Genomic DNA, 12,133 nt, shown 5'->3' with positions numbered 1-12,133 from the left:
ACCTTCATCTCTGCAGAAATGCCGCTGAGATTAGATTTTTGATTGCGGCTTACATCCTTGAGGCAGGCAGCACTGATCAGGCACAGCTCTCTGTGATACAATTCTCCCCACATTAATAATGTATTGCACAGATCTTTGCTTTCACACAAAAAAGTTTAAACCTCTGTCCATTGACTGCTTCTTTGAAGTTCAGTCCAGAAATATAGAATATAATTTTTTTCAAAATGCCCTCTGTGACCTCTCTATACAACCCAGTTTCTAAAATGCTCCTTTTAAAAGTTTTGATCAATGCTTTAGAACTGTCAATTAAATCATGATCATTAATCATTAAATGTTTTTCATTAATTCGGACCATGGTAGTATTGAAAAAATTTAAAGTTGTGGCTTAGTGCTCGAACTTATATACTAAAATAAGTTTTAAAGAACATCAGCGATGGTTCTAATGTTGTGTCTGAAGAAACACCTGTCTTTATAATTCATATCACCACCACCAGAGTAAAACGATATAGCAAGTAAACTTTATGCCAGAACAGTGTACCTATTTATGTCAGAGTTGCTGTGGCAGTTGGACCCAGACGCAGAGTTTAAACTTAAAGTGTAATTTTAATCCAAGGGACAGAGTCTTTAACGAACAAAACTGGGAGCACAAAAGGAGAAAATACAGGAAGCTTACACGGTGGGGGGTGCAGAGGCTCAGGAGACACGGGATACAGAAATACAGGGAGAGCAGGGCAGGAGATCCGGGCAGGAGGACAGGACAGGAGATTAGGACGGGTAGACGGGTAGACACGAGAACACATACGACAAGAGACATACGACGACGAAGGGAAGAACCGAGGCTTAAATACAGACACACAGGGAAGGCAGGGGCAATTCGACACAGGTGTAACACATGAGGACTGGTGCAGACAATCACAGACAGGAAGTAAAACTAGATATGAGACACCAGAACCCAGACTACAAAATAAGACAGGAAACAGAACCCGGAGTGTGAAAACATGAAACACAGGGATGTACTAATAAACAGAAAACACTTTGGAAACCAATGAAACTAAACATTGATAAGTACAAAACCCTGACAATTTATGTGACCAACAAGTTCAAACAAATGCATATTGTTAAATTGATCACAATAACAATAACAGAATATGAGCACAAAACTTCAAATTCCATGACAATATTCATTGGCAGCACTACCATCACCATTGAGGGAACCCTTTACTATTTATGGAGCTGGTTATGCATTACGAGTCCATTGCCATGCTCTGAGCTAAGTGCAAATGTTGACATGCTAATATCTTCTGAGTAAGACTGTTAATAAGCTATTGCATTTGCTAATTACCATTAAGCACAAAGAATGCCAGGGCCAATGGGAATATCATTACTTTTGAAGTACTAAATATTCTGACCTGATAGCACTCTATGAAAAGTCAGCATGTCACAAAAGTAAGAGTTCATCCTAAAGGGGAATATGAATGTGTGAATAAAATTAAGATATTTGACACAAAACCACAAACGCTGTTTAAGCCCGTCATTCTCTTTTGTCAGCCCTCTGAAACTTATAAAAATATAAATGTGATTGTCTTGAAACAGAACGAACAAAACTACAAAAAGAAGCCCCTCGAAAAGAGTCAGTTCTTAAAAAAAAAAAATCACTCAATCAGATTGATTTAAGTTCAATACAAGAGGATATAAATCCTTAAACTGTGCAATATCAATCATTGAAGACCATTAACTGGTAATAAACTACCTCCATTCATGCTTTATAACCTAAACAGCCTCGATCCAGAGAAGGATGATTTCATCTTGTACAACATCCGTGAACTCTGTCTTCTCATAGTGCCAGACTGTTGATTGTAAATATTTCACAAGTGCTGATGTACACCCCCCCGACATACACTCACATACTCTTACACACAATCACTCTGACCCATAAATGCTTCCCTTTCTCTCCACCAAATGGAATCAGTTAGCCAACCATCCATAACTTCCTCTCTGTTTTTGGTATTTATTAATTTAGTTTGACCCTGTTTTTTTCCCCTCTTCCTTCCATCTTTGTTTTCTTTGAAGATGAGAATCTGGATCTGTGGGTCATCATGGCTTCTTCTCCTTCTGAAGCAGGAACACAATTCTTTCTCTGTACTGCATGCTGCCAGTAAAATTAGTTGCTTTGATGGAGTAATGGATAATTAAAGACATTTTCAATATGGAATAAAGCACTGAGAGTAAACATTTTTATTGGTGTAATAATCACACTCAAACAATGCAATCAAACAATTAAACTTTCTTTTCATTTTGTCGCGCCACTGACTTCGAGATTTATTTTTATTTAACCCCACAAATTACAAAAATAACCCTATGATATGATATGTGTTTATCTTTGCAGTGGTGGTGTTGTACGTTCAAGGCCTGGGGACCAAGGAGTGGAGAGAGGTGAGTCCAAAGCAGTTTTCAAACCAAACTTTCTTGTTTTAGAGAATAAAATGTTAACTGAGCTCATCAGAAAATCTGGTGTTTATTGAATGATCAGTGGAAAAATGGTCCTGACAGTCGCCTGTAGAAGGGTTTAGAAGTGAATGCTATCTTCTCTTCTCCATGGTGGTAGTTTTACTGCTAAGACCTAACCAAACTGTGACCCTTCTGTTAGCTCTACCACATGTTTATTATTGAAAGCACAAGGACATTTGGTACGAAGGTCTGTTGGATTTACATGAAAAAAATATGTGCATCAGTTGCACATATTTAAATCATGTTCACTTAACACTATTTAATTATGTTAAATACACAGAATATTTTTTTGCCAAACAAACATGACTTTTTATGTTAATTTAAAGATATTCTTTAATGGCAAGTATATTTAATTTCCCTATGTTAATTCAAAACATTTTACATGTTCAGTATATTCAATTAGTATCTGTTAAAGCAATATGAGTTTTTTTCCTGATCAAGTAAGTCTTACACTATTAAGTTATAAAGCATATGCAAAATTTGTGCGTCCATTCCACATAAGATTATTTCTGTGCACTGATTTATTTTATGTTAATAAAAGGCATTTTGTACATCTTTCTATCTGATCCATCCTAATCTCAGCATGTATCATAACATTTTCAAAACAAATACATTTTATTTACAGGATGAGATGTTAAATATCCCTTGTACGTTTGAAGGTCTTCTGCACTATTTAGGTTACAAACTACCAGTAGGTGTTAGCAGGTGTTAGCGGCCGCATAACTTCAGTTGTGAACCTTAGCATCATCAACTGTTGGCCTTGTAATCAATGATACAGGCTGGACTTGAGGGTACGCTGAGGCTAAATCTGACTGGCTACTGGCTTGTATGGCAGTACTATGAAAGCGATGTGGCTGGATCAGTAGATCAGACATCATTACCTCTATGCCTTTTTAAAATAAACGCTTTTCCACAACGCTTTGGTGCATTTAAACTCCTTTACAAGACTTGAGATAGGCAGCTCGAGGATACCGTGTCCATACAGGCCGATGTTGCTCAGACATCTTGTGACTTCTAACCATTTTCTCACATAGGAGTTGATCATTCTCTCCATGTTCTCAACTCTTGTGATGGGAACGTCAACTACTGTAAGTGGCCACATCAGTCGGGGTAAAAGGTCAAACTGTAAGCACCAGAGGTTTAGCTTGCCAGGATACATGGACTGGTTGATGTTCTTAAAGTCGCTGTTGACATCCTGCTTCAGTTGCTGGACCTGCTCGCAGTCTTTGAGGCTTGCATCATAGCATCGTCCAAGGCTTCTTATTGGTTTCTCAGACACTGTTGGAATGGGTTCTCCATTAATGTAGAACTTATGATCTGATCTCTTACCTTTGCTTATTGAGATGCTTCTTGATTTTGATGGATTGATCTTCATTCTGGCCCATGTGATGTTGTGGTCAGGTTTGTCATGTCGTCCATCCAAGACCTGATTGGTGTTAATCAGACCCCCGACTTTTGTCACTTGCCACCTACTACCCATTTTGAAGGTGTAATAATCACCTCCATCGAGATAGTGCAGCCAGCCATGATGCCCACTTCTAGACGCTGCAATATGTTGGTAAGATTTGGTGTTGTGAAGCAGAATTGCAGATCTTCGAAGTAGGCTTTAATCAAATATTTGATGGGCTCTGGTACTTTGGAGAAGTCGAAAGCAGCCCAGAGGAAACTATGTGGTACTGACCCAAATGCATTAGAGAGATCAAGGAAGATGGCATGTAGATCTCTCTTCTCACTCTTGGCTGATTGGATTTGGTGCCAGATGATGCTAGTGTATTCTAAACATCCAGAGAAACCTGGAATTCCAGCTTTTTGGACTGTTGTTTTTTTATTTTTTTACCAGATAGCTTGTCAGCCTTTGGGCTAAAGAAGATCTTGCCTTCTACATTGAGGAGACTGATGCGACTGAATGCAACACATTCAGTCCTTAAAACAGTTTCCAAAAAAAAAACTAAAAACATCAATAGATCATCCACATTGGTTAAATGCAAATGATTCTGACTTGCAATTTGTAGGCAGTAAAGCTGGACCCAGTATCAGGAGAGCATGATAAACATCCACTACTGGTAGAATCTAAAAAGAAAACAAACAGCTACTCTCCTGACAAGAATAGACAGTGTTTGACTGTGCCAAAGGGCTCTAAAATGGCTTGATTCCTCACCATTATATGTCACAGTGCTAAAATATTACAATAAATATTTTGCCAATTCCTAACAGAGGAAAGAAAAATACCTTTTGTTGCATATCCATTCATTAAATAGGAGTCTGCTAATCTGACAAGGTACTTTGATGCAAGAAGTACATTTTGGAACACATGAAACAATCTAATGAAAACACAATACACATGATATAGATAAACACTGCAAAAGCATACATAAAGACAGTGCAAGTGAGGTGCTAAATGCTTGTCCTTGTCTTTGGGCTTGCATTGAAAGAGCAACCGTGGTTCGTATTCCAAAAGGCAAACATGGGCCACTGTGTTGTGTCCACCTTGCCATAACATAGCAACAGCTCGCTCATAGTCTGTGTGGAGGTGAGGGGGAGGGGAGAGCACCTGCACCTGCACCACAGAGGATCAATCAGCACAGGTGAGAGCTGTTAGCTGATTGATCCTCACGTTTAAAAGGCAGCGACTGAGGAGACTCAGAGACACGGACAATCACGGACAGACATGCTTGGGAGAGACTCCTCAAAGACTGAGCTGAAAAGCTTGAAGCCAGCAGAAAGTGCGGGCATCCTAAGTTGAGTTTGGTGAAGTTATGTTTGCAGTGTGTTCCTGTTAATAAAGATGCTGAAATGCAACAGTTCTGTCTCTGGCTGTGTGTGGGGGAGCCCCGTGGCATGGTCAACTGCCAGTCTGTTTTTGAGAACTTGGGCTTTCTTAGAAAGTATGTGGTTGTCTATTTTTCTATCATATTAAACCATTTGTTTATGACGTAAATTCAACAGATAAACATTAAGTCAGGTAAAAGATCATTTCCTCTGTTTATTCTGCTGTGAAACACAATGATTGTGTCTATGAAGTTTGTTAGATAGCAAATGTATTTCTGACACAAACGTATTTCCGACACAAACTAAAAGCACTCCAGCGTTTCACTTTCTGAATCCATTCATTTGTTCTAAAGGGGCTTTGATTGTTATACACATACCGTAGAGTCCTGACGTTTAGTTTCGTACATAATCTGACTTGTACAGACAACCGACACACAGCTGAGTCCAGAGTGTTCGGGGATCGACAGTGAAGACTGTCGAAATCGACCAGTCAATCGCGATCCCAGGTTGGCCACCACTGATCTAAAGCACAATGAACTTTGCAAAAGAAAATAGCCTTGTTTCATACCCAATATCTCATATATATCAAAAATTGTAACCTACTGGTCTTGTAAATCTAAAACTGGATATTCAAATCAAAACCTAGAACATGAAATACTTAATGTAAGTCTTTACTTTAAGTATGTTGCCAGAACTGACCCATTTTGAGATTAAATTTCTTAAATTCAAGATCACTACCATATTGATATCTGACCAACTGGCTGGCTATTCTATATTGTTTTAGTGCTCAAAAAAATATAAAAGGTAAAATAATTATTATTCTCACCACAAACTCTCTCACTAGATTTGCTGTGTCCTCGTTGAGGTACACACACAGCCCCTTGAGAAAGCATTCCTGTTGTATGTCAACTTCATCCTCCTAAGTCAAGAGGGATAAGGAGAGAAAGACATTTGGTTAGAATCCTTTTTTTGTCAATCAAATGTATACACCATCAACTCAGGATTTTCTTTCCCCAAAATTCATTCTTACTTGAGTTATGTGTTGCAAAATGCTCTGCAGACACTTGCCTATCTGTCCTCCTCTCTTTTCGAATAGCTTCAGAAGTTTGTTAGATAGCACATCTAGCTGTGAGAGAAATCCGGATTGCAGGCGCATGGTGGTAATGTGCTAAAATTCTGCATTTATCTGAAAACAAAAGGTATCACAGACATAAAAATACATTTTGGTCACTTAATTTTTCTAATGATCTTACCATTGTAGTTATTTACAATATCATTTACATCACTCAATATTTTGTTTTTCTGCTACAATAGGATGGATTTGAGTTAATGTATGTGTATACTGATTTAAAATCCTGGGTCAACAGTATCAGTTGAGAACCATATTGGTGAAATGTTTTCATGATTTCCTTTTTAGACTAAGCCAAAATACTCAAAAACAAAAACTTTCACCACCAAATCTTATCAGCTTGTCTTTCAGTCCAAATGTTGAGTCAAGTACGATTTCCTTGAGGCATTCCTGAGATATTGCAAGGCGAATATTATATTTTCTGAGGTCCCAGTGACATTGATCTTTGACCTTCTGTCGACAGCGGAGGCATAAACACATGACCAAGGTAAATTTGGGTGATAGGACAGCAATAAAAAGCCTGCAAACAAGGAGAAAAATGTGAACAATGCATAATTCTGAGCCCCAAAATTGTTGTCACAAAGCTTCCACTGCACTATTAACTTATTTAAATCAATATATACTTGCATTGCAAAACCATGCTCTAAGCAAATTTCATAAATCACATACCTCATTTACTTCAAAGAGTTCTGGCCATTTGCCTGGAAGTCTTATATCATAGGTGTGTCACGTACCACTTCATGTCTCCTATATGCAAATGTCTTTTCCATTTTCATCCTCACCACCTCCCTGTTACTCCTATTTTTAACATCTTAAAGAAGTTCCACTCTCAAGGCTCACGTCAGATTCTCCAATAGGTTAAGATTGGCAGTAGTTTACTTCGGACTGCCTTGGTTATTTGATTCCAAAAACAGCACTTGATTTGCCCTCTGGTTTCTGCTTGAGAGAGTTTACCATCACCTCAGACCACCCCAGCTTGCTCAAGTGAGTGTGGTAGATTGCCAGCTTTCCAGTGAGGGAGCCTTTCTCAGTCAGGCAGGGATGCTTTGAGATGAGGGCCTCTCCAACCATGTTAAACTGCTTATCAGTGACATAATCTTTGTACAGGACTATTTCTTGCACCAGTCCCTAGACAGGGATGAGGATTCTTCAAAAACATGGTGGAGAGGCTATTGGCAAACTTGAGAGTTGAGGCCTCTGTCATGGAGATTACTCTGATGGTCCCTCTATCCTTTACTTCATCCATTTAAGTGAGATTCATAAGCTTATTTCCAAATAGTGCATCCATAAATTGAAGTCTGAAGTTAGAGTCAAGACCACATTGTCTTTGTACTTCACTAACGTAAGTAACGTTAAGTTCATTAACGGATCCAGGAAGTCCATTTTGGAAAGTCAACCTTTGGCTGCTTTTGTCACCTAGGATTACTTTGAGAATGGCCGGGGAATTCATCATTCTACGTTGTGGTCTGTGAAGAGGATGAAAAACATTAAATTAAAAAAGGTTGTTGCATATTGTATGTTAAGATGCAATTTTCCTAATGTAAAGACACTGTTTCTACTTTAATACCTCATAAAAAGGTGATCAAGACTTTTTAATGCTTTTCAAGGGCCTAAATTGTTGCTAAATGTATTTATTACCTTGTAATACTTTGTAAGACACCCTGTGATAGAATCCACCAGTAATGTTTTTAAGTTCAACCTGCAAACTAGAATTGTGGCTAAAAATTACAAGCCTGGGTAGGATATAACCCACATGTATGTGTGACAGGCCATACAAAATTGTAATCCAGCATGTATATTATGCACCATGCTTTGGAGGTCAACTAACCTTTTATGAGAATATGCCTTTTTTGAAATTGACCATGCGGCTTGATCCAACCATATAATCGGCCAATGGATAGGTGTCAGTGAGATCATTGAGTGCCACAAGTTCCATTTATCTTGACGGTGACAAGCTTAGTTCCTGTACCACCCAAACAGCACTTTAATAATGAGAAACAACTCCTCATTTATAACACACATCTGAATGATTTCAGCAATGATTTCTGCCATCCACTTGCTGATCCATGGGAGACTATCATACCCTTGCTGTTGCCACTAGGCAAGATGCTCTTCAGATGTGTTGGGGTACAGCCTGAACAACTTCCTCTTTCAGTACATCAACTGCTACTGTGGACACTCTTGATACATCAAGGCTAGATTTACCATAGGGTGGTTAGTTTATGTGGAAAGTAAACATAAATTGATGTTTTGAAGTCAAAGTCACATTCTTAAAGCAACTTGTATGCTTCACAATCCACTTAAAGAAACTATGTTTGGCTTCGAATCGCATTGTCCAGAGTGCAACTAGAGGGCCAACACACCTTATCTGAGGATAGTGCTCGAGATAGTGGTGCTTGGGTAGAAGTCTGACACTAGGGAAGAGCTCTTTGTACCTTTGTCTGTGCCCAACTATTTAGCTTTCAAGGTATGATATGGATTCATCTGTATGCACAGGACCAACAACTAACTCAACAATATCTTTTAAATCCATCAACACTAGCCATGCTGGCTCATTTTCTGGCACTAGAGGTCCAATCAAAAATGGGAGAAACCTCAGTAGATTCCAATTTTCATGGGCATTGCCTCCAATAGTTTCCGACCCAAGAGACTCTGGCACAACATGTGGTTTATTTGTTTTGTCGCACCATTTATAGGGGAAAACCAACATAGCTTTATTCAGCCCATCTAATGTAAATAACTTATTTGATTTCATTGATTTCAATCAGTAAGCCAGCTCGACCGGGACAATACCCTGAAATACATCATGAGTAACTTCAGGATGAAAACCAGAGACAACGTGAAAATGAGACAGATATTTGGTTAAAAAACACTCTCTTTTAACTACTAAGCAATGGGCATTATTCTCAAGAGCTGCTTTCAAATGACCCGCATAAACTTCTAAGGCTAAAAGAACCAGATGCAACAGAGTCAGACCTAATATCACAACTTTTTGCAGTGCAAAACCAACAGAAGAAATCACCTGAAAAAACGTTCAGTGAATCCTGCAATACTGTGCACTGTACCTCTTAGAGACGACTTGCCTAACAAAGGGACATACACACCATGGTCCTCCAGAGTTTTAAGATCTTATATTAGATATTCGTAATTCCTCAGCATTCAAAAAGCTGTTTTCTTTAAAATGCAAAGAATAATCTTATCAAGAATGACTTTGCAATTTAATATTTGCTGCAAGGATTTTAACAGTGGGACATACTGAAAGGTGTGTTTTTTTAATTATCACGATTGTTTGCTGTCCTGGCTTCTAAATGGTGGATTTAGAAGCCAGGACAGCAGAGAGTCTACACATCTTCCGCCGCAAACTAAAAACACATCTCTTTTTAGTTTGCCTTGAATAAAAAAATAAAATAAGAGTAGCACTTTAGTAGCACTTATTTGGCACTTACATATAGCAATTTGTAGTTTGGCTTTCTTGATTCTTGTTGTTCTGGGTTTGTACCCTCATGGTTGAATGCACTTACTGTAAGTCGCTTTGGACAAAAGCATCAGCTAAATGAATGTAATGATCAAGTATGTAAGTAATTGGTTCAACAATACTCAATTTTCATTGTTATATCGTTTACGTTCATACGAAGGGCTAAGAGGGCCACCTTTTTCAATTGCTCTACGAACTTGGTTAGATGAGCAAAATCGCTGTGGTGATTTCAGTTACTACAGAGTCATTAACTTAGAGTTTATGACACTCAAGGATCTCCCTTACAAAACCTCCGGATAGTGGGACTGATGCAGAGTTTAGTAAGTAGTACAGTTCTTGTAAAAATGTATCTATAGCTGTACCTGACACATGCACTAAATACTCCAGCTTTAACAAGGCTGCTCCAAGCTGCTGCTCAACAATACAATACTTGGAGTGTGTTGTATTGGCCTTTCGAATCCAGGGCTGTAACAGTAACTTCGTCTTCCACACACTCCTCGTCCAGGCAATCAGCAAACGAATCATGTGATGATGGTGACGCTAATGTAGTTGTTATCACAATACCCGGTAAAAAATCTGTTAGGTTGTGAGGTGTGTGTCGGCGACTCTTATGAGACTTAAAGGTTCCATAAATACTGGTTTGAAAACTACAGCCAACAAACATTCAAGAGACATTTTCATTTCTCCTCAGATGTGTGTTGATGAACAAAGTACTCCCTTTCATTAGATAAATTCTTGCGTTTACATACGTGACAGCTGAAAGTACATAATTCTTTTTGATTCTGACTAACTTGTGTGGAATGCACTAACTCTAACCAACATTTGGTAAGATTCAATATATTTTACCTTGTAGAGAGCTCCTCAGATCTGCCTCTGCACAACATGGAAGCTCCTGTCGGCCATCATAGCGGCTAAAGTGAGAAGGCACATTGCTCAATACGTGAGAGGGGCCCAGAAAGGAAATGGTAGCAACACAAGGGGAGTCAAGCACCAGTTACTTGTTGACAGAGCAGTTGCTTGAGACTGCTAAATAAGACGGACCAATCTGTGCACCATCTGGATTGACTACAAGAAAGCCTACGACTCGATGCCGCACACATGGATACTGGAATGCTCGGAACTGTACAACATCAACAGGACACTAAGAGCGTTCATCCACAACTCAATGGGGCTGTAGAAAACACCTCTAGAGGCCAACTCAAAGCCCATCAAGTGTGGCATATACCAAGGAGACGTTCTGTCCCCTCTGCTGTGCTGCATAGGCCTGAACCCCCTGAGCCAGATCATCACAAAGAGTGGCTACGGATACAGATTTCAAAGACGGCGACTCACTGATCCACAACACCAGAACCTACAGCAAAGACATCGGTATGTAATTTGGACTAGACAAATGTGATCGGATGGTATCAAAGAGAGGCAAGATGATCATAACTAAAGGGTTTGACCTACCAGAAGGCAACATAACATGTTTAGGACAGCTACAAATACCTTGGGATCCCACAGGCAAATGGAAACCATGAGGATGTCGCAAGAAAATCAGCCGCAGTCAAATACCTACACAGAGTAAGGAAAGTCCTGAAATGTCAGCTGAATGAAAAGAATAAGGTCCGAGCCATCAATAGATATGCCCTGCCATTCATCAGATACCCAGCTGGTGTAATAACCTGGCCAAAGGAGGAGATAGAGGCCACTAATATCAAGACAAGGAGGGAGGCCAAGGACTAGTGAGCGTCAAAGCCACTATCCAGGATGAGGTAATGAAAATCCAAGAATACATCAGGGAAGATGGCCCCAGGCTGCTAACCTCAGACAGCAGACACCCAATGATGATAATGAGGAGGAAGAGGAACCATCATGGAAGGAAAAGTCCCTGAATGGCATATACCACTGAGAAATATAGGAAATGGCTGATATCAAGAGTTACCAGTGGCTGGAAAGGATGGTCGGATAGACAGCACAGAGGCTCAAATCATGGCAGTCCAAGAACAGGCCCTAAGCACAAGATCCATAGAGGCTGGGGTCTACCACAGCAGGCAAGACCCGAGGTGCAGGCTGTGCAAAGATGCCCGTGAGCCAGTCCAGTGCACATAGTAGCAGGGTGTAAGATGCAGGCTGGGACAGCGCACACAGACGCCTAACCAAGTGGCTGGGATAGTGTACAGGAACATCAGTGCTGAGTATGGATTAGAGGTGCCCAAGTCCCGATGCGACATACCACAGAATGTGGTTGACAACAACAGAGCTAACATCCT

General features: G+C 39.7%; 1 protein-coding gene across 1 annotated transcript in view; it reads left to right on the top strand.

Annotated features, from left to right (window-relative positions):
- Positions 1-12,133, top strand: part of LOC118104734 (copine-9-like) — a 176,357-nt gene that overhangs the window by 36,037 nt on the left and 128,187 nt on the right. Inside the window, exon 3 of the mRNA XM_035151826.2 lies at positions 2,387-2,433. Within this exon, the coding sequence (XP_035007717.2) occupies positions 2,387-2,433 (47 nt within the window). The remainder of the gene's footprint in view (positions 1-2,386; positions 2,434-12,133) is intronic.

Source organism: Hippoglossus stenolepis, chromosome 3, assembly GCF_022539355.2.
Source record: "Hippoglossus stenolepis isolate QCI-W04-F060 chromosome 3, HSTE1.2, whole genome shotgun sequence".
Taxonomy (NCBI): domain Eukaryota; kingdom Metazoa; phylum Chordata; class Actinopteri; order Pleuronectiformes; family Pleuronectidae; genus Hippoglossus; species Hippoglossus stenolepis.
Note: the sequence above shows the minus strand (reverse complement) of the source record. Positions and strands in the feature narration are given on the sequence as shown.